This window comes from Phytophthora parasitica, assembly GCF_000247585.1.
Source record: "Phytophthora parasitica INRA-310 unplaced genomic scaffold supercont2.10, whole genome shotgun sequence".
NCBI classification, from domain to species: Eukaryota; Oomycota; class Peronosporomycetes; order Peronosporales; family Peronosporaceae; genus Phytophthora; species Phytophthora nicotianae.
This window is the reverse complement of record NW_008648996.1, coordinates 426783-452616: the sequence shown is the minus strand read 5'-3', so window position 1 is coordinate 452616 and position 25834 is coordinate 426783. Positions and strand designations below refer to the sequence as shown.

The 25834-nt window shown below is 47.3% G+C and overlaps 10 protein-coding genes across 11 annotated transcripts; 6 read left to right on the top strand and 4 right to left on the bottom strand.

The window, feature by feature from the left end:
- Positions 1 to 4118: 4118 nt before the first annotated feature.
- On the top strand, positions 4119 to 4826 carry PPTG_06720 (hypothetical protein; the record flags this gene model as incomplete). Its single annotated transcript, XM_008900762.1, has 1 exon — positions 4119 to 4826. One exon carries the CDS (start codon positions 4119 to 4121, stop codon positions 4824 to 4826), a length of 708 nt encoding a protein of 235 aa, XP_008899010.1.
- A 634-nt stretch (positions 4827 to 5460) lies between these two features.
- Positions 5461 to 9013, bottom strand: PPTG_06719 (hypothetical protein). The gene is made up of 8 exons (XM_008900761.1): positions 8443 to 9013; positions 8253 to 8363; positions 6658 to 8187; positions 6507 to 6578; positions 6292 to 6442; positions 6063 to 6217; positions 5877 to 5987; positions 5461 to 5807 (listed from the first exon to the last, which is right to left on the bottom strand). The coding sequence occupies exons 1-8, from the start codon at positions 8977 to 8979 to the stop codon at positions 5595 to 5597; spliced, it is 2880 nt and encodes a 959-aa protein (XP_008899009.1). The 5' UTR covers positions 8980 to 9013; the 3' UTR covers positions 5461 to 5594.
- A 2566-nt stretch (positions 9014 to 11579) lies between these two features.
- Positions 11580 to 13580, bottom strand: PPTG_06718 (TKL protein kinase). The gene is made up of 2 exons (XM_008900760.1): positions 13470 to 13580; positions 11580 to 13366 (listed from the first exon to the last, which is right to left on the bottom strand). The coding sequence occupies exon 2, from the start codon at positions 13361 to 13363 to the stop codon at positions 11882 to 11884; it is 1482 nt and encodes a 493-aa protein (XP_008899008.1). The 5' UTR covers positions 13364 to 13366; positions 13470 to 13580; the 3' UTR covers positions 11580 to 11881.
- A 782-nt stretch (positions 13581 to 14362) lies between these two features.
- Positions 14363 to 18111, top strand: PPTG_06717 (TKL protein kinase; the record flags this gene model as incomplete). Its single annotated transcript, XM_008900759.1, has 1 exon — positions 14363 to 18111. Exon 1 carries the CDS (start codon positions 14398 to 14400, stop codon positions 18109 to 18111), a length of 3714 nt encoding a protein of 1237 aa, XP_008899007.1. The 5' UTR covers positions 14363 to 14397.
- Positions 18112 to 19079: 968 nt separating this feature from the next.
- PPTG_06716 (hypothetical protein) lies at positions 19080 to 19837 on the top strand (the record flags this gene model as incomplete). The annotated part of the gene is made up of 2 exons (XM_008900758.1): positions 19080 to 19527; positions 19626 to 19837. 2 exons carry the CDS (start codon positions 19080 to 19082, stop codon positions 19835 to 19837), a joined length of 660 nt encoding a protein of 219 aa, XP_008899006.1.
- A 51-nt stretch (positions 19838 to 19888) lies between these two features.
- Positions 19889 to 20400, top strand: PPTG_06715 (hypothetical protein; the record flags this gene model as incomplete). Its single annotated transcript, XM_008900757.1, has 2 exons — positions 19889 to 20170; positions 20245 to 20400. The coding sequence occupies 2 exons, from the start codon at positions 19889 to 19891 to the stop codon at positions 20398 to 20400; spliced, it is 438 nt and encodes a 145-aa protein (XP_008899005.1).
- Positions 20401 to 20506: 106 nt separating this feature from the next.
- On the bottom strand, positions 20507 to 21421 carry PPTG_06714 (hypothetical protein). The gene has a single exon (XM_008900756.1). The coding sequence runs from the start codon at positions 21183 to 21185 to the stop codon at positions 20619 to 20621; it is 567 nt and encodes a 188-aa protein (XP_008899004.1). The 5' UTR covers positions 21186 to 21421; the 3' UTR covers positions 20507 to 20618.
- Positions 21422 to 21514: 93 nt separating this feature from the next.
- PPTG_06713 (hypothetical protein) lies at positions 21515 to 23351 on the top strand. Its single transcript, XM_008900755.1, has one exon. It carries the CDS (start codon positions 21616 to 21618, stop codon positions 23182 to 23184), a length of 1569 nt encoding a protein of 522 aa, XP_008899003.1. The 5' UTR covers positions 21515 to 21615; the 3' UTR covers positions 23185 to 23351.
- A 395-nt stretch (positions 23352 to 23746) lies between these two features.
- PPTG_06712 lies at positions 23747 to 24752 on the top strand. 2 transcript variants are annotated; one of them, XM_008900753.1, is made up of 2 exons: positions 23747 to 24018; positions 24081 to 24752. In XM_008900753.1, exons 1-2 carry the CDS (start codon positions 23888 to 23890, stop codon positions 24625 to 24627), a joined length of 678 nt encoding a protein of 225 aa, XP_008899001.1. In that variant the 5' UTR covers positions 23747 to 23887; the 3' UTR covers positions 24628 to 24752. The 2 variants fall into 2 exon arrangements, with proteins under 2 accessions (XP_008899001.1, XP_008899002.1); XM_008900754.1 differs by having other exon boundaries at positions 23747 to 24752.
- PPTG_06711 (hypothetical protein) lies at positions 24651 to 25819 on the bottom strand. The gene has a single exon (XM_008900752.1). It carries the CDS (start codon positions 25690 to 25692, stop codon positions 25012 to 25014), a length of 681 nt encoding a protein of 226 aa, XP_008899000.1. The 5' UTR covers positions 25693 to 25819; the 3' UTR covers positions 24651 to 25011.
- Between the last annotated feature and the right edge of the window lie 15 nt (positions 25820 to 25834).

Below are 25834 nucleotides of genomic sequence, written 5' to 3'. Positions count from 1 at the left end.
ACTTGCTGTAGAGTATGGACGTCGTCGTTTGTTGATACAGGCTCGGTGAGTTTTCACTTGCGTATGGTGGGGCGAATTTCCGAATGCGTTACGGGAGCATTGTCGTTTCGTAAAGTGCAGGCAATGCTTTTTGGAAGGAAGTGTTGACCGGCATTTTTTATGCAATCACAAGCTGGATGGAATGCTCAAAACGATTCAACAACACATGAATTAGGAGAAGATGTCCAAAACGCATGAATCCGGTCGGTACAGTAATGCATCCCGTTTTCGCGTGGGTGGACCATATAGGATTTGCAGGTTTCAGCATAGAAATCCGAAGATATTTGGGCAAGTAGCATTATCTCCGGAAGTTTATCAAAGTCCTCCGCCGATTGGACCTATTAAATAACGCGCTTGTCAGTATTGTAGGGGAAGGATTCACAATCTTATGCTTAATTAATACTTCGAAGTATCAAATGTGCCTTTTTATGGATCTAATTCCGCCTGGATTAAAAACTCTACCCGGCAAACCAAGTGAAATGCACAATACTACTATAATATTTATACTATCCACATCTGAAGATATCGACACAGATGACGATTCGAGAATAATACAGTAATTAGTAGTACTGTATTACTGTTGCTGTAGTAATTCAAAACTTAAAGAGGATATTACTGCTACTACAAGTACTTCACGGCAAGGGCGCGAAAAGGGAGTACAGTACTGTATGTGCTGAATATGTAAAGTTCAGTCCGTCCGTTCCCCATTGAAAGTATATACCTACGAAGGTACATGTATTTGTGATGCGATTGATGTTGTGTGTTGAGGTGGCCAGCTTGGCAATGATGAAAATAATCTGAAGTGTAGTTCGACCATCGGGCCACCAGATTAACTATTAATACGCATCTTTTCACTGTGAGCTCTTCTGTTTTGGCAGTGGACCTCGGACTATCCAATCTTTTACTTTCCGTCATAAAAAAAGCTTGCTGTGCAGCTGTACCACTATTTAAGAACCGTGCATGAATGCCGCTGAGTGTGACGATGGCCTTCGCCTTACTTCTCGACTCGGGGAAACATCTACTACACTCCGCAGTCTGCGCAAGAATAACGAGGGTGGAGTATGGAATGCCCGGTCGTTCTGTAATGCTGCTGCATTGGTCATACAAATGCAGTGATAAAACCCAAGCACACACCAGGACAAGACAAACGTCACACCTTCACTGCCTGTCTCTCCCAGCCAATCTATCATTGCCAAAACACAGCAAGTTTGTGAATCTTGCCATTTCTGTATGCAATGTCACCAGCTATGGCTCTGCGTTTGTTGAGGACTCAATTGATAACCATTCCTAAATGCGTCGAAGAGTGGATCCTTAACGTTGGTCCTGTTGGTGGTCGACGAATGTTAAGTATGCTGCCATCTTTAAGAGCTAGTATTCTTCCGCAATACGCTGGGTACTACTTTACTTTAAATTATCAAGTACAATACAGCACAAGTTTTATACATTAATTTCACAGACTGTTTCTTAAGAACAACGCGCACTCGATGGTAACCGACAAACCATCGCCTTATGATGGTGGGGGCGTTAAAGTCGCACTGACGTGGATTTTCATGCTACGACTAGGATTATTATAACAAGACTGCATTAAATGCACGACCGCTCACGGGGCAAAGGCAATTAAAAGCCATACAAGCACATCGGTCTCTAGCCAGGTCACAACAGATAAGTTAAGCTTATCGTAGACGAACTCGCCCAATTTGCTTGTTATTTTTTGTGTCCTTAGGTGTATGCAGGAGATATTGTTAGTGATAGTACGGGGTAGGCTTAGCCAGTTGTTACATATGGCTCATTCAAGCAGAATACCTTTTTTTTTTACATTTCCCATGTGAAGCAGCACCATTATCCAATCAGTAGTGACGCACTTAATTGTAAAGTACATCGCGTGACTGCACTTACTGGACAGAAGTATAGTGGAGTATGTTCAAATTGCACCAATGCAGTATTATTATAATCTGCTTCACGGAAAGATACATGTAAACAGTAAATTGCTATTAACAGCAGTACTGCTGTATTGTGTTGTTGAATCAATACTCTTTTACGTAGACCAACAAACAACGAAAGTCAGCGATAGCTGTGTATTGATTTCACTGCTAGTATTGTAGGAAGGCTTAATAGCATTTCTGAGGAAACAACAAACTGTCCTTATTGATGTACGTACTTTTGTATAGTTTTTCTTTCCCTCGTATTTAATACTCTTTTTTTGAATATCACGTAGGAAGCTGTAATTCTGAAGATACAAATTGAAACGCGTACAGATGAACCTGTCTAAGATGAGCTCTTATATCGTGATATCCTGACGTACTAGATAGGATTTTGATCCCACGAACTGGTAGACTTGCTTTTTGTTAAGTCCCTTGATAACTTGAAACGTGATACAATGTGATGATAGACGAATCAAGACAAATGCAGTCAAACCACAGATTTTACCTACTGGTAGTAGGAATCAGTGATATGTGTCGGCATGGCATCAGGTGCTCGTCCGTTCTAAGCCGAGTTCACCGGAAACCAGCGTCTGAAAGGTCACAACAGAGACCTTGGGGTGTCTGGTGTATCGTCAGATATTTCCACAAGTTTATGGATTTGAAATATTTCATTATAATCCTACTAAATTTCAGGAATATAAACCACACCAACCGTCTAGACATGATCAATCTGCTATACTTGATCAAAAGTTGTTGCACGGGCTGTATAAGCCAAGGGAGGTCTGCATTAATGTTTCATTGCCGAGGACATGTATGTTGGGGCTCTTGATTGTTATCATCTTGTACCTAATCATCAAGAGTAATCGATCATACCCGAAAAGATAAGTAAACAACTGCATCATCTTGACAAACCTTGCCGAGACCATAATCACAGTGTAAACAGCGAGGGCCTCACATAGTCGTAAACAGAGTAAGCTACTGCGTTATACACGGAGGGGCTATTAATAGCGTCGGCACCCCTTCATTTTGAAAATAATTGGAGCCTGAATTCAAGATGAAAGTGAGTTTCGGGCGGAAATGTTGCAGGTATTCTTATTCTAGTGTTCCTAATGGGAGTGGCTTCCCTTTGTAATCGTGACCTCATAGCGAGCATGATTAACACGGCACTTTCTTGGTATTGCCGCCGCAGAAGCTAAACCGTGCTAAAGCAGTGTACCAAACAATGAGCGAGTGAAGTGGAGGAATTTTGAAGAAACTTCCTGGAGATGATCCCCTATAGTGTAGTAGTGCTTGGTTCGCGACATGAGCAGGCACCGCACTAAGGTGTGCGAAGGTGGACTCAAAGAACAAAGCAAACATTCAACAGCCAAAATCGTAATAGTACTATATGTGCCTTTTAATTATCCTGTCGCGATTATTATAGCCTAATTTTATTCCCTTCTCAGCCTTAATTATGCCCTATGGTCAGCTAATTCCATGTTTATTATGGGTTGCTTCATCTCCGCCGGTTTTAGGGTGGGGATGGTGAGCCTACTTTAAGACGGAATAAGCTAATTAAGCCCCAGCAAAGTGGGATATGAAGGCTTTTGGCGGCTTGCTGGCCACCATTCCGGCTGTAACCAGGCGTATCTCCGCCGATTGACCCTATTAAATAACACGCTTGTCAGTATTGTAGGGGAAGGATTCACAATCTTATGCTTAATTAATACTTCGAAGTATCAAATGTGCCTTTTTATGGACTTAATTCCGCCTGGATTAAAATTCTACCCGGCAAAACAAGTGAAATGCATAATACCATATAATATTTATACTATCCACATCTGAAGATATCGACACAGATGAAGATTCGAGAATAATACAGTAATTAATAGTACTGTATTACTGTTGCTGTAGTAATATATAACTTAACGAGGATATTACTGCTACTACAAGTACTTCACGGCGAGGCTCGTTACTGTCAGTAATCACTAAAAATCGCTACTTAAAGTATTACTGGCGATCGATGACCCAGCGTCACAGACATTTAAGAGTAATCATGTGGTACCCGCCGATTGCTGACAGTGAATCGGCGAAGTGGCAAAACTACCTAGCACTATTACATTTAGAGCTCACTCCACAAATTATACAAGCTTCGCACAACACAAGCGATAATCAGCTATGGGTGTTCGTCTTGTTATTTTGGCCGTTTTCGCCAGTATCATTGTGATTAAAGCTGAGGCCAAGTCGACCGAAGGTATCCAGAAGATGAAAACCGAGAAGCGCTACCTGAGAAATTACGGCATGGGCGATGCGGGCATGGTGGACAGCACTAGCGACGAAGAACGGGCGGCGATCATTGACTCGAAAACAATCCCGAGCCTCTTAAAAGTAGACCCAGAGGACATCGTGACTACTCTAAAGAGGTACAACTTGGATAACTTGTTCGAGCAGTTGGCGAAAGAAGAAAATAATGCGAAGGCCATTATCGCGAAGCTATCAGCGAACGGGAAAATTGTCCAGAACATGGAGATTATTGATAAACTCAACAATGCAAGAACAGCCGTACAATTCAACCAAAATCTGACTCCTTGGCTCGACACAAAGCTCTTGGATGATTTAGCATCAGCGATGGAAGTTTCCGGTACAAAACCAATGACGCGTCAATTCACGGAGTGGTATAAAAGCGGAAAAACTCCCGATGAGTTCAGTGCAGCGATTGCGACTATTTCGAATGTAGACAAAAGCAAGAGATATGCTGCGTTCGATGCCCTCTTCAGAAGTTTCGTCCAAAAGGAAGAGAAGAACGCCAAAAAGGCTGCCGAAGCTGCAGCAAAAAGGTGGCAGAAGCTGTTGCAACTGCATAGAGCTGTTCACAGTGCGAGTTAATGAAAAAAAATAGAATCTAACTAGCGAACAACAATAATTCTCTGTTCGGTTCTGGTCCGAAATTGCACTTGAGGCGATACTATGATCTGGGAGGACTTGGACCAGTAACAGTTGCGTGTCCGCTTAGAATTGTTCTATCCGGCGTAAAGAATAGTTTTGGTGAGGGTGACACTGTTATAATAAAACCGAGTCGTGTCGAAAAAATGTGAGATGAGGGGTTATCCTGTTGTCTCCGTTGCATGCATGGGAACTGAGTAACAAGTCATTCATATCTGCGCCCCTATACGTTACCGTTATGTAGTTATGTTGACATTTGTTGAAGGCTTCCAATGTGTTTTCTGTGAGAACACTTTCCAACAGTTCTACTTTACTTTCCCTGAAAGAAGTTGCAGGGGAGTGTTCATTCTTGCATAACCAACCTGAAGTTGTTCTCATCGTTTTCAATCTAATGGTGAGCCACCACTCATAAGTCATGACCAACCATTGACCTGGATATCTAACGTGATTGTTTTTGGTTATCGATGAGCTTACATGGAAGAAAAAATTGTACTGGTTGCATGATACTTCGCTTCGTCAGGCAACTTTGCATAGGCCATCAGTCACTAAATTTATAGTGTTGCGTCAGCTAAAATCAGTGAACTATGGGCTCAGGTGACATTTAATGAATAACAGTGAAACCCTGTTCGACATCTAGAGCTGTAGCTAGCAATAATGTGTTTCCACTGTCTTATACGAAAGAGTATGGAGTGCTGCAGTTAAACCATCACCCTAGCTGAACGCAAACTTGTTTAGTAACTCTAGTCCGCGCTCAGGTGATGGCTCGAAACGCAGCTGGTAGCAGTCTCCAGCGACTAGCGCGTACACAGCCATCCGACTACTCCCATACGCTATCACCTGCTTCCACACACTTGGCAATATCTTTGAGTTCTCCCGAAAGTGCTTCTTTAAGCGGTCGTGCATGACGCGAACTGATTTCTCAAACTAGAGCAACAGCAACACAAATCAGGTTATCAGTTTGTTTCTTACGGTTCGTTCTGAACCAGGACTTACCGCGCTTGATGTAGAGTCAAGAACGCGTCGAACTTCTTGGCGTGGCAAGTGATACTGGATTTCAGCCGCTGGGACCGTCACCATCAAGGATTCTATCGACGCGATCATGGGCTGGATCAGACGAAATATACGAAGCACACGTAAATTATTGGAAAGTTGACAGAGAAAAAAATTCTTTGAACGTACCACAAGTTGCTTGAATGCGTACTCCCAGACTGATGCCACATACCGTTGAAGATTTTCGGTGTATCGCTCTTGGGCTTCGGCCGCATATTGAGCTAGTGGCAAGTCTTTTGAGGCATTGATCGTTTTCAAATTGTCGCTGAGGAAAAGGTAGTTTTCTAAAGCGGAGAAACGACGTCAGCAAGGTGCTAGTAGAACAATATCAACTCGTTATAGCTGTGCTAAAACGTACCTAGGCGGGTGAGAGCTGCATACTTCGCTCTTGTGTCAGCCACTTTATCAATCCAATGCATTGTCGAGGGAATGATCATGTTGTAGATGGACACCAGTGTGCTGTCCGTGCTTTTTCCTGCTACGCTTTCTTCCATTCGGGCGATCATGTTCTGCGTGCATGAACATAATATTTTTAGCCTTCAATAATATAACCCCACGGCGTGCATATCTTGCCACAATTTTCTTCGTCGGACCCAGAACACCCGCCATTTTCGTGTCCACATTTTGAGCATTTATCCATGCCTCCTACTCAATAGAATAGTATAATAATCTCCATTAAAATAACGCTACAACATTATAACCCATTTCAAATAAATTAACGAACCTGGTCTTCAGTGAACTTGATCAACATTCGCTTCATCTGCAGTTGAAAACTCACCATAACGTTATACAGAAACGCGCTCTGCTGTCGAAATTCCTCGAGTTTCCCATTCACGAGAACAACGAGCGAAAGCGCATCCAGAATGTTGCGGCTTGCTGCTGCTTCGCCGAATTCGTTCATCCGTTTCAGCAATTTTTCAAAGACATTCTCCATCATCAACGTCAAATCTTCCAGTTCATGCTTGCCACCGGTGTAACTCGTCTTATCCGATGTAGCAGGAAAGAAAACCCTTGTTACCAGACGTTGTTCTCTCAGAATCAGAGGAGTTAGATGATCAAGTGCTTGCTGCATCAAAGGCGAAGCACACATCGTGTCACCGACGCTGAAGAACGAGGAGGAAAGGTAAATCCCCCGGGATTGTATCGAAGTAGGTTTGTGGAAATGGTGCTTTGATGTTCGAGGCAGTTTGTCCCTCAAGCAGCGGAAGAGCAAGTGGGCGTGGGCGTTGTATATACCAGCGAGTTGTTTGCTATACGTCTGTCTTAAGGCGACCAAAATGCGAGGGTCCAGTGAGTTTACATGTGAGAAAAGTGACTGGTAATCTACGAGGATGTTATGGAGAGGGTCGTTGGTGAAGCTCCAGTTCATCTCATCGCTGGAAGACGCTGAAGAGAGTTCACGTAGATCACGTCCTCGAACACCATCACCAGCTCGAGAGTGCGGCAGCTGCTTTATCTTCCGCTGGAGAAAAGTATCAAAGGAACCACACAGTTTTTCGCCAAAACCTGTAGCCAACTTAGATAATCCCTCTCCACGCGTTCGAAAAGCGACCATCTCGCTGGCTGGGAACTCTTTTGTAGACTTGACGGCTTGATCCATTGCTGCAATTGCGGCTATAGCATTTCTAATCCGCTCCGTCACACCAACGTCCCGATCTACGTCGACTCCTCTGTCTTTCGTGACACCAGCTGTGCTTCCTCCAACTTCACCAGGGAAAATATCCACTGGAGACGTAAAAATCCGCATGTGTTCTTTAGAAACTTCCACTTGGTTCATCATCTTTGTTAGTACTTTTTCTAAGGCCACGCTGTTCTTGAAATGCATCTCCAGCTGGTTATTTAGTGCCTCGAAATGTTTCATACTACTGGAAGTTTGTCCAAGATACTCGTCCGACTCGTTAGTCCATTCCTGAATCAGGGTAATTCGGTTTTGAACGGCGTCGATGGCCTCCAGGATCTTGTCCACTGACGTATTCGATGAGTTCTTACCAGATGGTGAGTCTCCATCCAGTGTGAGTAAGAACGTGATGTTTTCATCCTCCAACGTGCGTAATTTCTTACGTAAATCCTCTTCAACTGTAGACAACTGTACTTCACTCCAGTTGACATCATCCAGAATACTAAGAGCTTCATTGCTCTCAGGGGAAGCGAGTCGCAAGCCAGAAACATCGATCCCTGCGTTGTTATCGATTGCTTTCTTTCCATTGCCAGCCTCCTCACTTGGATCATTCAGCGATCCATTCTTTAATTTAGCCTTCACACAAGCACCAACGTAAAAAAAAAAAGAACCATCTAGATAAAAAAAAATCACAGATTTACCATAGAATGAACCAGGTCGACATCCAGATCATACACTTTCTGCAAGTTTAGTCGATTTGCAGTCTCATGCAGTTCCTCAACGTTAATCCGCACGAGTCTCGGGAGTGTGGTCTAAACCATACAAGAAGAAATGCAAGCACTACTGTTAAAATATCTACAAAATAACATCCCATCATAGCTTTTTTCTCACAGTATTCTGGACCACAAGAGCGCACACGCTCCAGAGAAACTCATGCATTGCTGTCACATTCTCTCTCGTCTCTACGAGCCACTGCCATGACACTTGTTCTCCACTAAAAAATAATGCAAAGGCTCCCTTCGGCTTCTCCGGTCCAATGCCGTTGTGTTCGATGGTGTCCAGTTTTCTCAAATTCCACGAATTCCGCACGTCCACTGACAAGTTGCTCAGGAGTTGCACGTAATGCAACTCCAGATGAGCTCCACCGCCTTTAGCTGCAGTACTTGAGTCCTGTACTGTAACACAGAGGACGAAGTATTTACCAGCGTTGGCTCCGTGACCAAACAGTCGCTTGGTCTCGGCTTCACTCTTGGGTTTCTGCACCTGAACAAAGGAGAAGACGCGCTTGCGAGTTGAGACGGGCGGAGATGCAGCACCGCTAGTGGAAGGGCGAGGAGCAGGCTTTGACGAGTGGAAATGCGTGTGTAGTGTGTGACGAACGTCATCGCGCGAGATGCTGCCAAGAGGCTTCACCTTCGTCGTCTCCATGCTGACAAGGATCTCACAACGGCGTCTTTTCGCGTCTACAGCAACTTTAAAGTGTTGTAATGTTGCACATATGCGCATTTTGTTCAAGAGATTATTCACACAAAAAGAAAATTCGTCCATGAGTCTAGGATGTAGAATTGGGAAGGGTTTTCGTGTGGACAGACTAGGATGCTTCGCTTGAGGCTGAGAGGACTGCGAAATGGCATTGTAGTATTATGCTTAGCTGCCTTATTCGCACACACTGGAGTTGTAGTGTTTTGTTCAGCTCACGCACTAAGGACAACACCATTCGCAATCCCACCCTAAAGCGAAGCACGTGCTTCATACAGGATAGATATCCTAAACTGTCCCAAATATCCTAAAAGTTTAAATTTTGAGTTTTATTCTTGGGAGTACAATGTAGCTCCATTATGGTTGGCCGTTTTCGTTGTCCCTGACTTTAATTGCGTGGCTCTGGCCAACCTATCACTTTTGTTATCCTTTCGCGGTGCGTCATTGACGCGGGTTACTGTAGGACGATTTCCTAAAGTGAGGACCTGGGACCTGCGACTGCGATTGGCTGTTAGCCAGTAACTCTGTTGACTACAATCTCAAACGACCATCTCGGATCTTTTTACCTAATTGGACGCAGGACATACGAGGTATCATGCCAAGCGCCTTTCAATGTTGTACGTATCCAGCACCGGTGGTATCAGTTGAGCAAATGAAGCGTTTGAAACGATCCGGCTTCGATCTCTAAACTTTTCGTAGTGTGCAAGTGAATACAAAGAACGAACAGAACTTAAAGTGGGACAGAACATGCAAAACACATGCATTTACTGTCCAAACACACAGCAAATCATTCGTCTTGGCTAAAGTATACTTTTGACATCCAATGCGTCGCAATAAGGCATAATTGAGTCTCACAAGTAGTCGCTACGCTCCACAGTGGCGCGGCGTTTGCACCGCCAACTTCGCTCGTGACGGGCAAGGATCCCGCGCGGATTAGATTGTAAATTCTTGTATCGGAACCTACTCTGGCCTACGCGCCGTTCCCTGACAGACCTCCGCTGCGCTCCGGTTGTCATGGCGCCTCTCTAAGGCCTCATAGCGCGGCTATGGTCATCAACGTCGCCCATCCTTCTGTGTGAAACAGCTAGTTTGTTTGTGTGTCAGTACTATTTCTCTCGTTTCGTGGTCGCTGTTTCCACACCGTCGGCTCTCTAGCAAAAACTATACAGTAGGCATACAGCTGTATCCTTAGTTTTGCCAACGACGATACAATGTTGACGGAAATCTAAGCCTACAGTAACAGATTGTTGCAGTTAATTACCGTCAACAATTGGCCTGGTTGTTAGCATTCATTTGTATAGTCATAACACTGGTGAAGGCTGCCTTCTTTTGTGGATAACGTTTGATCTGTAAGCACAGTTTCCTATTTGCTTCCAAGTGATCAAGAGTGCCTCGAAAGTAACAACTTTCTTATCAACAATCATGCGTAGCATTTACTCCGCATTGGTTGTCGGTGTTGTATTGCTGATACATAGAGATTGTATCTTCGCTGCTCAAACGATGCCCACGACAATGCAGTTAGCTGGTACTAATTACATCGATAAAACCGATCACATGGTTCAAAGAAACAGCGAAGACAAGGCCGGCGAATTATCAACTATCAACGAGGAGCGGCAGTGGTACGAAATATCGATGCGCCGCGTTAAAGAGAATATAAAATTCCGCTATTGGTTCAAGACAGGGAAGCGTCCACAAGATATTTACAGCATGTATTTCAATAGTTCGATGGACACAAGAACTGTAGCGACGGACCCCAACTTTGGGACATTCAGCCGCTACACGAAGTACTACGAAGACAACAAGGAATCAAAATCTTGGTTCTGGTCATGATTTTTTAGAAGCCGTTGGTAGCACCGTGCGAGCTTTAAAACTCGTTTCAAACGTAAGAGGATAGCAAGCAGGGCTGCAATAACAAGTTGAGTGGATGCCTTCAGGAGTGGCAATAAGTAATTGGGTTGTTTATTTTCCAGTAAGAAAGTTGATAAGGCTATCTAGAGAGTTTGGGAACATTAATTACCAATGTTGTGCCACTACGAAACCGATGTGTCCGCCATTCTCAAGTTAACTTATGTTTGGATTCATTGCGCCGAATTGGCCAATAATGTTGTACATACAGCCGGACACTTAGTCATAGTCTCTGACAACCATAACCACTATATATACGATTGTCAGAGGGAACACAAGTAGCGACTCCAAGAAGGCTTTATATTAACGTATGGGGCTTTTCACTGGGTAAGAGTAGGCCAGTTTTAGTGTCAATACTGCGAGCTAACATAACTACTCTGCCAGACAAAATGAAATCCAAGCTTGCCCATAATCTCCATAAAAAAGGAAAAGAAGCGTGTTGTTGTTCGCACATTTCTTTTTTTTCGCTTGGGGGTATCGACGATGCCTGGGCGCGGATTGCTACATCGTTTTTACAATTACATCACGGAGAAATGCTGGCGACGTAAAACACTAGTTCGTGAAGAAAGATACGAAATCGAAATTACACTGTAGAGCGGCAGTGCTTCTGCTCATAATTTGCTCATTCAGTTGTTGACGAGCAACTCAAGCCGACCAGTATGAATGAAAGCCCAAAAATTCTTATTTTTAACAACATTTATGCCGTCGTATCAATTCAAATACACGAGGTCTGCGAAGCAAGAACTGGCACTCCATGATCAACCAGCCATCACAAGGCTTCCCTAAGGATACATTTCACTCGCTGTGGGCTCACTCCTTGAGTAAAAAAAAAGGTGGAAACGGCTAAGTTCTGGAGCTTAAAACAAGCTTGATGTTGAGAGTATTATGAATGGAGCTCCAGCATTAAACCATGCCTACAAGGCAGCAATCAACACCAAGCCAGACTTCAGTCGAACTCGTGGTCTTCTGCTTTGCTTGACCACTCTTGCATTTGTTCCTGATCAGCAAATTTCTTTAGTAGATGGATTGCATCTGGCATCTTGAGGCGCTTCGATGGATCAGGTGCACATAATGCTTGCACAAACTGCCACTGTTCGTTGTCCACGAACGCTTTTGGTCTTGGAAACACCAGTCCACGCTTCATTTGGAAGACCACGGCAGGATCTGGACAATTTCCCCACGGATACTCGCCCGTCACCGCCTCGACCACACACATACCAAACGAGTACACGTCCGACTCCTTCGTAGGCACGTGGTTCGAGTTGTTTAAACACTCGGGCGCTTTCCAGCGAACTGCCCCGCCGGGAGGGGTCAGTGGACGCGAGTCAACAGACATGAAGCTTAGACCGAAGTCCGTCAGCATCGCGACACCCTCTGCACTCACTAATATCTGGTTGCACTTTAAATCGCAGTGAATAATTTGACGCTGGTGCAGGAAGTGGAGCCCTAAAGCAGCTTCGTACAGCTTACGCCACGCAAGTGATCGCCCCTTGTTCTTCTGGTGATACAGATAGTTTTTAAGGTTCCCATTAGCTGCTTCTTCACACACAAAGAACCACGGACTGCCTTGATCGCAAGCTCCGAAAAAAGTGATCACATGACGATGACGCGCTCGTTGCCAAATCCTGGCTTCGCGTCGAAAGGTGCGTTTATCTTCTTCTGTTTTCGGATCGACACACTTGACAACAACTTGAGATCCCAACCAAGTACCTTTGAAAACGTTTCCGAAAGAACCGTGTGCGAACGGCGTGGGATGACGTTGCACTTCGTATTCAGGCAAAAACCAATTGGGCACTTCAGGAACAGCCAGACCAGAAAAACGGACCAACTTCAGCTGGGCAGACTTAAAAATATTCATCATTGTCGTGTCATAGTAATTTCCGTGCTCTTCCGATTCGTACCTCAACAGTTTGAGGACATTCTCTTGTCGAGTGGTGCTGTTTAGTTCTCGTGGGACGCCTTCTGCGTCTTTTTCTAGAATTGCTACGATGTGTTTGTATGCATCTCCTTCATCTTTATCCCACTGTCCCTGCCAGTCTCGGTGTTGTAATGGAGAATGAAGCTCCAATCCGTGTTGATCCAGCAGCGCGTCGAGGTTCGAATGTAGTTGACGTACACCGTCAGCAACGATGCGAGCACTAACCAGACGCTCCAGCGCCAACTTCTTCGAGTGCTGCAGTAGCAGCGAGTGGAATGTTTTGATGATACTGTAGAAGCCCATACTGGAAGCCTGTGTGGTATCTTTCGTTTGCTGTAGTTGAATTCGGGCTGCTTGAAGCCTTATCAAAAGATGCTCACTCATCTGTCGTAACTCCATCATACTTCCACATAGCTCGGGGATGCTATTCATCAAATGTTCTATGTGCTCTTGTAAATGGTTTTGTAGGATAGCAAGGATCTCTTTGTCGCATCCAGCGAGGTCGAACATGTCCTGGTCAAAAACGCCCAGCGTAGCATTAGCATCGCTCTTGTCGAAAAGTAGGGTGACAGCTTCTGTTTGTCTGTTCTTGACAGCCCACATGAGCGCAGTGTACCCCGTCTCGTCGATCATGTTCACGTCGGCATTGTGGCTTAGCTCCTTCTCAATGCCTCGCAAGTCGCGGGTCCGAGCAGCTTTCAACAGCTCCATGGCAACTGCTTCAAGGCGAATTCCAGAATGATGCTATAAAATATGCCTGACTCATGGATGTACCTAGGTGACGACTCAAGTGTCGTGCGTGACTCTCTGAGGTTACCTAACATATTGCCAGTGTCAACTTGCCACTAAGTGGTCGGATACCTTAGATAATTTACATGGTAGCCATTGAATGCCCACCCAAATGAGTCACAATTTAGTGAACATGCAATGGTTAAGATCTAAATTATCTAATCAGGTATCCGACCACTTAGTGGCATTCTACGTTATGTTTTATAGCAACTACTATTATGAGGCTGCTTTGCAGTAGTAATGTGGCCTTTTATTTGATTTTGATGTTTTTCCTATAGAAGCGCAATGAGGCTTCTTTGGAAAACTTCGGTTCTGCCCTAAGTTCTGCTGTCTCGTTGACTTCTTACACCTAATATTATTAGGCTAATAATAAACGTTTTGACGCAAGTGTGTTGATACTGGCGATTAGTTAATGCACAACAGAAAAATAAGGACAAAAAAAGCAAAAGTTATAGTCTTTTCTGTGCGTTTTTTTTTTTCAAGTCCTTTACAACCTCTACTCATGGTTTGTCATATCATGATATACTATGTCCATCAGTGCAGTAACATTTTGCGAGCCTCTTTAGCCTTACTATGACGTAGAACATATATTTACATATATGTGGTTAAAACTTCGATTATTTAGGTAATTTTTCACCATGGTTGTACCCATACCCACCCGTTCGGATCGGTGGGCAGTTCGGGTAACCTCTGCTGCACAACGAATTCCATTTGTCTTTTCGGCTTATGGACACTAGGCTCAGATTGACTTGTTGATGGGGCATCTAATAGAAGCAGTGCGAGAAGGAAGCTCGGAGGCTGTTCAAATCGCTCTAACGGCCAGAGCGGACGTGAACCTAAGGGACGAAGAGGGTTGGACGGCGTTGACATTGGCGGCCGCAGACGGCAGCGTGGATCTTCTTGAACAGCTACTTGTAGAACCAAATGTAGACATTGACTACCCGAACCACTGGGGAGAAACAGCTCTAAGTCGTGCTGTGTTCATCGGCAACGAACGGATCGCAAAGTTGTTGCTGGACGAAGGAGCCAAAGTTGATTTAGCCGATGAAGACGGAGATACGCCACTTCACGTCTCGGTGATTTCTGGGCGATTAGATTTGGCGTATTTGCTGCTGGAGAATGGTGCTGATGTGATGGTGAAGAACAAGAGTGGGAATACGGTGCAGGACTTGGCTCATAAATATGGAAGGAAAGATTTTGTGGCGATACTGGGAGATTATCGTAGAGATAGTATGTGGACTACTGTTCTGGAAGCTGGGATCAGGGTATCATCGTACTTTGGTGGAATGATCAATGCAGGGATAATTGAAGGTAAGAAAGGCGTTGAATGCACCGTCCAAGTGTGTGTAGAACAAAACAACCAACATGATGAGGACAAGTCGAAACAGTCCGAACTGAGCTTTACGACTTTGCTACCTGAACTGCTGGTGCTGTGTGCTGGGATGGTGGAGACTCAGGATATGTGTGAAGACATTCTCGAACGCCTTCAGAGAGTGCAGAATTATTTTGCGGAGAACGAAGAAATTGCGGCTATTCCAGCTAAAGATTCCTTTCCACTTGTCACCGCTCGCTTTCACGCGTTTTTGGAGCAGCACAGCAACCACAGCGCGGTTGAGAGATTGGCTAGCACTCGTACGATCCTCGGTCTCTTACGAGGCTTTCATGATGATATTGATGGAATAGTTACCCAATCCGATCTTGCTGATTCTACCTCCATCGCTTTTAATTGGAAGGAAAAGTGGGAGAAGGATGTGTTAGCAGTGGAGAATCGCCTGATAAATTCGTGGAAAGCGAACTCGTCCGAATTATCCCGTGAGCTTCCTGATGCAGCCTCGCAAACTGGGGCGCTCCTGCTACTTAATAGTGAAGCTATGCGTCACAAAAACGGATACAGTGCTCGCTCACAACACTTACTGGAATCCGCGTCGAAGAAGATTGCTCGAATGTCTGGGGCTCCCATTCCAGAGATACCGGAATGGTTTATCCCTTGTCACGAAGTCCAGCGACACTCGAAGCCGTTTGCCTCCGGGTCGTACGGCAGCATCTATCGGGGTATATGGAGAGGTTCGAAAGTGGTGATCAAGTGCATGACTGTGAATACACCATTCGAGAAGAGAGCTTTTCTGCGTGAAGCAAAGATCTGGCATAAGGCGCGTCACCCGCATATTATTAACTTCTTTGGCGCCTGTTGCAGCAGTCATCCGTGCTTTTTCGTTTGCGAAGAGGCTGTAAATGGAAATTTGGCCGAGTATCTTGACAAGAAAAAGTCACGTGGGCGAGAATTAGTGTGGAGTAAGCTCCATGAAGCTGCCTTGGGACTTGAATATCTCCACCAAAATGGCATTGTTCATGGTGATTTGAAATGTAACCAGATTCTAATCAATGGTGAAGGTACAGCAAAGCTGACGGACTTTGGATTTAGCTTTGTGTTGTCAGAATCAAAGCCTAAAGGAGCCGGTGGAGCTACACGGTGGAGAGCACCGGAATGTCTGGGCTATAAGGAGCAGATGCCTACATTTGAGTCGGATGTGTACTCTTTTGGAATGTGTGTAGTGGAAGCTATGACCTATGATGTGCCCTGGGGAGTCTACCTGCCAGATGTTGCTGTAGTGGACCATCTTCGGCATCGTCAATTTATCCCTCGACCAAGCGTTTTTAGCGATGCTGAATGGGATTTTGTGCTAGCATTGTGCGCTTTTGAACCTTCAAAGCGTATCAAACTGAGAGATGCTATTGAACAACTGGCGAGCTTTGCTAGTGAAGAGACAGAGTGTTGCATTTCTTTACGAGCTGGAAACCACAACAACCAAAGCATGATAAGATTCTCGAAGAAATCGTCACAGCAACTCTTGGAAGACAAGAATATGGAGCAGGAGCGTGAAGCCAAGAGTAAAGTGTACTGTGCAATGATTTCGTTGCGTTGTCGAAGGAATTATCTGCGCTTTCGATATGCAGTACAGACAATCCAGATAGCATTTCGCTACAAAAAGAGTGTGCACCTGAAACGAGAATCCATGATGCGCAATGTCTCCGCAGATATTATCGTTGGGTTATTCCGGATGATCAACGAGAGGAGAAAATATTTGCGCTTTGTGTGCGCTTTGCGTGTTCTGCAGTGTTGTTATCGCTACCGCGAAAAACTCCGAGTAAAAGCTGCAGAGCCTACCACGGCAACATTGCTATCGACAGAGAGCCCGTCGTCTCCGGGGCATACTATCGACCTTCCTCAGCAATTACAGGCCGATCACTCGTTTACACCGCAGTGGGTGAATGATGAAGAGCGCCTCAGTTGCGTTGTATGTTATAAAGATTTCACGGTGTTTCGACGGAAGCATCATTGTCGTGTATGCTTGGAAATCATCTGCGGTAATTGTTCGCTAACACGGAAGAGAATGCGAGTATGCGTTATGTGCGCTGGACTTCGTCCTCCAAGATACCCAACTGCAACGCAACCTCAAACAGATCGTCGGGGTCGAATTTTAAGCAATGCTGGAGGCTTTCTTACTGGCCTTGGAACACTTTTTCAAAGTAGGAGAAATGAACTTGAGCCTCACAGTGTAGTTAGTTATGGACCTATCGTTTTGGCCTCAACAGAGCTCAATGGACAAGATGGCCTGTGGCAGGACGACGACATCACGGCTGTGCGAATCCCTCGAGACGAAGTCACGATATTGGAAACTCTTAGCCGGGGGGCATATGGCTCGGTTCATCTGGGTACTTGGAACGACAAACAGGTCGCCATCAAAACTCTTCTTCCAGAATCACGCAAGAATCTTTTCGATATCAATCAGTTCCTAATGGAAGTCAAACTAATTGCGGCGATGGAGCATCCATGCATCGTGAATCTCTTTGGTGTTGCGTGGAGCTCACTAGCAGACATGTGCATGATACTTGAATATATGGATGGTGGAGACTTACGGTCATTGCTCGACAAGTATAAGGAGGACCAGCACCCGCTGGGCTTTGATGCTAACAAACTATCCATTGCGTTAAACGTGGTTAGCGCTCTAACGTACCTACACTCGTTGTCACCGCGTGTGATCCATCGTGACTTAAAATCGCTTAACATACTTCTGAATAGCGCATTAGAGGCAAAAGTGACCGACTTTGGTGTATCGAGATCATATGAGGATCGTACAATGACTGCTGGTGTGGGGACAGGTCTTTGGATGGCTCCCGAAGTGATGTCAGGAGAAGCATACAACGAGAAGGCGGACATGTTCTCTTTTGGAATTGTGTTGTCTGAGTTGGACACGCACAATGTGCCACACGCTGAAAACAGCAATGTACCCCCTGTGAGATTAATGCAAAGCATACTAATGGGTGAGATCCGCGCCCAGTTCTCGCAGGCTGGACCACAGGCTGTTGTAGAATTGGGAAACGCTTGTCTCTCACTCGACCCAGCAGACAGACCAACGGCGGCTGAAGCAATGTACAAACTCCACTGTATTTTGCGTGATCTGAGTTGATAACGTTGAAGCAACGTGGTCGATGAATAAAATTCACATTAACTATTGATCCGACGGGGCGGGAGGGTGCTGAAGCTAAATTATTCTTCCACTATCGCCTCCAAGCCCAATTCAGATCATGCAATGAACGGTTCCGAGCTGCATGTTGAAACCTCACGCTTAAATTATTTGTCGCGGTAACGGGGGTATCTTATCGGCACATGGAACATGAATATCTGAAAATCTCAATTACAGCATTTTCGCGAAATTGGCACAATGTTCGGTGTTGTGGGGCAATCCGTTGCTCTATCACGTCGGTGCTTCGCTTTTGCTTGTAGACTAAGCATTCGGCCATTGAATTTGATTAAAGGGATGCAAAGAATTATCAAAACGATGAGAGAGCTATTCAAACACGAATTTCAGAACAGTAGTGAACTCCACAGGCCATAAACCGTGAGTTCAGGGCTGCTTCTCGTTGGACCGGAATGGATCTAACGCAATAAGAGTCTTGTTACAAGACGCTTTGATGCTTAGCTGCGGAGCTTACGGTAGTGCTGCGTATCTGTCACCATCCTTGCTCGCGACGAGTGCAAGCCGGAGCTACAGGCTTTACTACGCTGAGTATACTGGGAAGTCTTCTATCACCAAATGTCGATGATCTCCAGCTTCAGCTGGCAACAAGTCAAGAGTTTCGTCGCCGATATACGCGACCGAGAACTATCGTTGCATGGTCGTCGCTTCGAAAACGACTTTGCCGTGCCGAGTCGAAAACGGACTACCGCATCTGCACAGGTCGATGTTGAGATTGCTACACCATTAAGGCTCCGGTGACACCTGGTCCGTCCAATGCTCTCGTCCATAAGCTTGTTTGACGTCGAACGACATTGGTTTGTACCAATCTACAAGTATGATCTAAGAGGAAGACCAGTTTGCCAGAGCGGAAGCAAAATAACAAATGATACCAAGTGGTGCAATCAATACTGATATCTATGCCACACCTTGACCCCGACCCTGCACTGAAGGCTGCCGCAGCTAATGACCATGCGAACGTGGTGGATAACTTGCTGACGGAAACGCACCCTACGGGCAGAGAAGCTTTCGTCGAGGCAGTGGCACGTAACAACATGGAAGTGGTGAAACTGTTCCTTCGAAAAGGTTACCCGGCAGATTCATGGTGCATTGGTGAGGCGTTGAATAAAGCTGCGGCAGCTGGTCATAAGCGTATTGTAGAACTACTACTTGAAAAGACCGACGACTGGTTTGTTGGAAAGGCACTGTGCACTGCGACGGAAGCGGGATGCACAGATTTCGTGGCACTTTTACTGAGTCGATATGAACACGAGTTCATGTCACTGGGTGATAGTGTGAAGACAGCAGCGTCAAACAACCACTACGAGGTCGTAGAACTCCTACTCCAGCCCAAATTGTCTATAATGGGTACAAGAGTACATTTAAACGCACACCGTGGCGAGATTGTTGCTCTGTCCGAGAAAGTGTTTTGATAGTAGCAAAAAATGGTTGCATCCCCATACCAGAACTGCTACTGGATAAGTATCCCCGCCATATTGGTGAAGCATTTGACAAAGCTGTAGAAGGCAGTAAAGTGAAGACGGTCAGCTTCCTGTTGGATGGTGGGCAGGAGAAGTACACGGCTTATCTCGGCTTTAAAATCCGCAGAGCAATACAAGCGATCGCGCCATTCCGCAGGCTCGAGATGGCCAAACTACTTACCACCAACTGCAGCTAGCTTGACGTTGGTCGCGTATTGGTGATAGCGGTGAAAAATCAGCAACTCGAGATGGCCCGGATTTTCGCTGTCAAGAGTGACGACATTATGCTAGTGGAGGCGATGGTCTGCGCTTCGATGAGCAGTGATGTCGATATCTTAGAAGTCCTTCTTGGGAATAGCAGTCATGATTTGATCGAGCAAGCAATACTCAAGGCTGCGTCGGGTCAAGAGCTTGCCGCAGCAGAATATTTGGTGCAAAGCGTAAGTCAGGACTCGCTTTCGAACATTCTTGATCGGGTTGTGAAGAATGGTCTCGTGGAACTGATAAAGCTGCTGGTAAACAAGGTGGATGTACAAACGTTGGACTGCGCTGCAACTAGCCACCATACATATATAGTGATATGGAGATTGTTAAGGTATTGCAGAATGGGAGCGACTCGTCCATGATCGAGTATGCTGAAAACCTAGTCGAGGCGGTGAAGGTGCTGCAAAAGCGAGCAAGTGCCACGCAGGCTGCACCACAAATCGAAACGGTTGCTGTGACGAGTCCGATCGCCTGCAAACGTGCTCGGCTGAAATAAACGCAGCTATAGTGGATTGATGCTTACGGGGAGTTCTCATTTCATGGTTTTTAGATAAGGTAAGTCTTTGTTTGCAGTTATTATTTTAGTAGTAGTAATACCAAAGGAGGAGTAACAAAGCCCATTTCTTATTTTGTGAGGAGACCTCGATTTTGGTATGTATATAGCTGCTCCTCTAGAGCCCTACTGGTCTCCATCTACAATCGAGAATTTCCCTCTTAGATCATACCAATGCTATTCGACGCCGGGGACTGAAACAAGCTGAGTTGGAACTTGGACGAGAGCTGACTAGCATAAGACGGACCTGGTGTCACCGGAGTTTTACCATTGCTATTACACGGCGTAGCAATCTCGACGTCCACCTCCGAGATGCGGTAGTCCGGCTTCGAAGCTGCTCTTTTGCCCACTCGACGTGTAGCAAGTCGCTTACAAAGCGAAGACCACGCAGCGAGACCTCGGTCGCGTATATCAGCGACAAGATTCTTGACTTGTTGCCAGCGACTGCTGCCGAAGCTGGAGATTACCGACATCCTGCTGGTAGGAGGTGGTTCGCTCGGATAATCCGGCAGCGGGCTGCCTAGCGCACTCAGCGTAGTCGCAATCAACGCGTTGTTATTCGAGTCTGCGTTCGCGTCGTAGCTAGCGCTCATAGTGACAGTCGACAGTCGGTGGCGATACGCGTACACGCGCAGCATTGTGAAGGCTACAGCAAGCACTACCAGGCCCGCAAGTACTCCAACGTAGATCGCGAGCGTGAAAGTTGGCAACTGCGTCTGGGAGTTCATGTTGCGCACTGCCGAAAGCTCCTCAGCAAAGCATCGAAGCGTCTTGTTGCGCTACGAGCAGCCCATCCGGTCGCAGCGAACAGAAGCCCTGAATTCCTGGCCTGACAGACTACGGCCGCTGAGCATCGGACACTGACGCCCTAGTAGCTCATCGCCGTACCACCCATCTAAAGTCTGTGGTGATGGAATCACGACCTCTGATTGGCCCAGCACATGGAAGTTAGAATGTAGGTCACTTATTGGACCTCAAGAACGGCATTATCTCGTAGCACAGGTTATTGTTGTGTGACACTCCATTCCGTGGGTCCTGCTTGCGTCAAACAAAAAACCCACGTTGAACCTCATACTATCGAGCCACAGTATCTCGTCAGATCCTGAGCGCGCATTCTTCAATCTACCGGACACCTCGCAAGTCTCCCGTCCACTCGCCATGGCCCCGAAGAGTAAGACCGCGACCACCAGCACCGGTGCGCCCATCCCACCCAACGGCCTCACGGCGTCGGCCACCGCCGGCCCGCGTGGCCCCATGGTGCTCGAGGACTTTGCATTTATCGACCACATGGCCCATTTTGACCGCGAACGGATCCCGGAGCGTGTGGTGCACGCCAAGGGCGGCGGCGCCTTTGGATACTTCGAAGTGATGCACGCTGATATCACTCAGTACTGCAGCGCTAAGCTCTTCAACCGCGTGGGCAAGCGCACGCCCGTTGCCATCCGCTTCTCGACCGTAGGAGGCGAACTGGGCAGCGCCGACACGGTGCGCGACCCACGCGGCTTTGCCATCAAGTTCTACACGGAAGAAGGCAACTGGGACCTTGTGGGCAACAACACGCCCATCTTCTTCATCCGTGACGCCATTCTCTTCCCGAGCTTCATCCACACGCAGAAGCGTCTGCCCAACACGCACCTCAAAGACGACGACATGATGTGGGACTTCTTCTCACTGCGTCCTGAGACGCTGCACCAGCAGAGCTTCTTGTTCTCCGACCGCGGTATCCCCGACGGCTTCCGCTTCATGAACGGATACGGCAGCCACACGTTCGCCAATGTGAACGACAAGGGCGAGACCGTGTACGTTAAATACCACTTCAAGACAGACCAGGGCATCCGCAACTTGCCTGTAGACAAGGCAGCGGAGCTGGCCAGCTCCGACCCGGACTATTCTATCCGCGATTTGTACGAGGCTATCGCCAACAAGCAGTATCCGTCTTGGACATTGTACATCCAGGTCATGACCACCGAGCAGGCGGCTAATGAGTCCGTAAACCCATTCGATGTGACCAAAATCTGGCCTCACAAGAAATACCCACTCATTGAAGTGGGCCGCCTGGTGCTCAACCGTAACCCGACCAATTATTTCGCTGAGATCGAGCAGATCGCGTTCTCACCGTCGCACATGGTGCCGGGCATCGAGCCGTCGCCTGATAAAATGCTACAGGGCCGTCTGTTCTCCTATCCGGACACACAGCGCCACCGTCTGGGTGCCAACTACAACCAGATTCCAGTGAATCGCCCACTTAAGGAGCCACAGACGTACCAGCGCGATGGCTTCATGGCTGTCAATGGCAATATGCACGACACGCCCAATTACTTCCCGAACAGTAAGAATGTACCCCCTGAGGACACGACACTGCGCTACAGAGCCTACCAGGGAAACCACGGGGTGGTGAACAAGTACTCGACCCACGATGATGATAACTACTCGCAGGTGGGAGAGTTCTACCGCAAAACGCTAGACGTCGCGGCGCGCGAACGTCTCACGGATAATATCGCGGGCTCGCTGGCGAACGCGTCCAAGCCTGTTCAGGCACGCGCCATTGCCAACTTCAGTAAGTGCGATCCGCACTACGGCCGTCGTGTGCAGGAGAAGGTGGACGCTCTGGCGTTGCAGAAGCAACGTGCCGTGCCCGAGTCGTTCCCAGCTCCATCCCAGCTGAGCCCGCCGCGTAAGCCGTTCGTGCCGGCGCCGCCGTCGGATGACGTCGCCCCGCGACTGTAAGAGTTGAGCCGTTTGCCGTGCAGGTCTGGTTGAAGTTAGTGTAGCCATTTCGATGATTGCAAAGAAACGGTTGGCAGAAAAATGCAAAGTGAATGGACATGCAAAGTTTGTGTTCGTTGTTCAAGCTTGTTGAAGGATGCGGCTTGCGTTTCACCCACCAAGAGCGAAGCCATCTCGTTTGTATGGCCACGCTAGCGAAATGGAAAAGCGAATGAAACAAGGAAGCAGTGGACGCTCATGGTTGGTTGCCATGGCTCAACCACGTTCAGAGAAGAAAAGTTCTCGTGGCAAGTCGATAACGGTGGCGATGATGCGAGCCGGATGCCGCCCGCAATCCTTCATCGTGCATTTGTGCAGTTGTATTCCGATTGGTGTTGTCGTGTTGGGCTTTCGGCCAATGTGAAGCCTTTATTGCGGCTTTTCATTAGGGTTGCAGTGGTTTCTGACATAAAAAGGCCGGTTCAATCCTTTCCATATATAGTACCCTCTTGAAAACGATATGCGCAAAGTAGAATAGTATTCAATGAACCAGCGTTTTCTTTCATTTGAAAAGCGATATCTTGTTCTTCCCGAAGTGATCAATTGTTGCAGTCAAATCCACGCTTACATCCAGGTTCTTTTGAGAAGGTTTGCTCCAAGCAACAGCCTAAGCGCATATTTCCTCTCGCCACCTCGCACTTCCTTCTCCTCCCATTCAACCCCCATGCCAGAGCCCACGCATCGTCGCACAGCCTCGGAGCTGGACATGAGCTCCATGCGCCGCATCAGCGACGCGCTACTGCTGGCCCAGAACCGCGCACGGCGCGCCACGGACCGCGCAAATCAGGCCGAACAGTGCGTCCTTTCACGGCTTTCTGATAATCGATGGCATCGTCTCATCCCTTGTGCTGTTGCAGCGTGTTGGGCCTTGTGCTAAACCAAGTGGACGTCCCCCGACTCCGCGTAGACTCGCTGGCCGACTGGGAGATGCTACGCGCTGCCGTGGCCTCCAACCCGCTGCCACGACGAAGAACCGGCGATGTGTTGGAACTCAATAATTCAGACGACGCGTCATCTGTGTCTTCGTCTTCCTGCGTTGAAGACGCTGCCAAGGATGTGGTGACCAACTTGAGCGCTTCCATGAGCTGTCACAAGCGCTATGTAGAGCAGTTGACGCTACCCACAGTCCATTTTTCGCTCTGGAGTTACAAGGACGGAGGTTTCTTTAGTTCCCTGCACTTCATGGCTGGTCTTCTGGTTGGAGTCGTAGTAGGCGTCGCGGTGACTAAGCAATGGCAGCTTCAGTTTGTGCACACACGAGAGGAGAGTCCATCGCTCTTCTCCAAGTTGGCAAAGTGGTGCAGTCGACGAGCTCCAGCACCCGGTACGCCATGGCATCTCATCCCGCTGCCGATGGACGAGTACAGCTACCTCATGCATCCCGCGACAGTTGAGGTAGCTTGAGGCATGAGGTTCAACACAATAGGACAGAAAATGTATGCAAGAAGGCACAGTGACTCGACTCTGGATAAACTGCAGTACTCTTTGATACCGATTTATACCGAATACATGTAGATTATAAAAACCCAGTTATGTTTTTCTTTTATATTTTTCTGTTTAATGCTGCTAGGTGTCTATCGCCGCTCTTCGATAATGAACCCGCGGCTTGCACCTGGGAGTGCAGTGCGTCTGAGCGGCTGGCTGGGCGAGTCCGAGACTCGCTGGCTTTGGCTGCGTTTGCTGCTCGAGAGTGAGCAACGGAGGCTGCTGTGACGAGCGACTTCCTACCTCCACCCTGTTGCATCCACGGCCACAACCAACCGTCATGACGCTGCGATCTCCGTCTACCTAGATGGAGAACTCGTTGAAGCTGCTCTTGTCCTTCTTGCCCTTAGATTTGGCCTTGGCCTTCTCCTCACGGGCGATTCGCACCGCAGCAGGCTCGGCTGCTTTCTTCTTCTTTCCCTTGGCCTTCATGACAGCCTTAATGTCCACCACTTCGGTGGTTGAAGCCTCAGACTCGGCCTTGGCAGGCTTTTTGCCCTTCTTTTTCTTCTTCTTCTTGTCCGACGAGCCAGCGGCCGATGGCGCTTCGGCCTTAGCCTCCTCTTTCTTGTCTTCCTTCTTAGGCTTGGAGGCATCCTCCGTCTTGATGCCAAGATCGGCCAGTGCAGCCTCGAATTCCTTCATCTCCAGCTCCTTCTTCTCCTTTTTGGAGAGCGTACGGGCAGGTGCTGCCTCCTTCTTGGGGGCGGCTGCAGCGGCAGGCTTCTGGGGCTCTTCGTCCTCTTCCTCCTCCTCCTCCTCGCTCTCGCTTTCGCTGTCCTCCTCATATTCCTCTTCCTCGACGGCCTCCTCAGCGACGGGAGCGGCTGGCGCGTGCATCTCGTCGTCGCTGTCGTCTCCCCAAGCGGACGTCGACGGGTTGTTTACGAAACTAGCGAACATCTTGTTCTGCGGCGCCTCAGCCGTCTTTTTCTTACGCTTCTCCGGCTGCAGCGCCGAAAACACGTTGCTCTGCGTACTCATGATGAACTGATTGGTGGTGTATATGCACAGAGGAAGCTCTAGAGGCGAGCGGGATCCCGGATCGGTCTGTGCAATGAAAGTGGACGAGTGGAAGGGGGGACCGGTGGATACCGATCAAAGATAACGGAAAAATTGGAGTGTA

Excerpts from the sequence above, each read along its gene's own strand:
- PPTG_06712 (XM_008900753.1), top strand. The coding sequence starts at position 23,888 with ATGCCAGAGCCCACGCATCGTCGCACAGCCTCGGAGCTGGACATGAGC. Across the intron at positions 24,019-24,080 it reads CGCGCAAATCAGGCCGAACA|CGTGTTGGGCCTTGTGCTAA; the intron begins GTGCGTCCTTTC and ends GTGCTGTTGCAG.
- PPTG_06713 (XM_008900755.1), top strand. The coding sequence starts at position 21,616 with ATGGCCCCGAAGAGTAAGACCGCGACCACCAGCACCGGTGCGCCCATC.
- PPTG_06711 (XM_008900752.1), bottom strand. The coding sequence starts at position 25,692 with ATGAGTACGCAGAGCAACGTGTTTTCGGCGCTGCAGCCGGAGAAGCGT.
- PPTG_06714 (XM_008900756.1), bottom strand. The coding sequence starts at position 21,185 with ATGAACTCCCAGACGCAGTTGCCAACTTTCACGCTCGCGATCTACGTT.
- PPTG_06719 (XM_008900761.1), bottom strand. The coding sequence starts at position 8,979 with ATGGAGACGACGAAGGTGAAGCCTCTTGGCAGCATCTCGCGCGATGAC. Across the intron at positions 6,579-6,657 it reads TCAAGTTCACTGAAGACCAG|GAGGCATGGATAAATGCTCA; the intron begins GTTCGTTAATTT and ends TCTATTGAGTAG. Across the intron at positions 6,218-6,291 it reads TGCAGCTCTCACCCGCCTAG|AAAACTACCTTTTCCTCAGC; the intron begins GTACGTTTTAGC and ends TCTCCGCTTTAG.
- PPTG_06718 (XM_008900760.1), bottom strand. The coding sequence starts at position 13,363 with ATGTTCGACCTCGCTGGATGCGACAAAGAGATCCTTGCTATCCTACAA.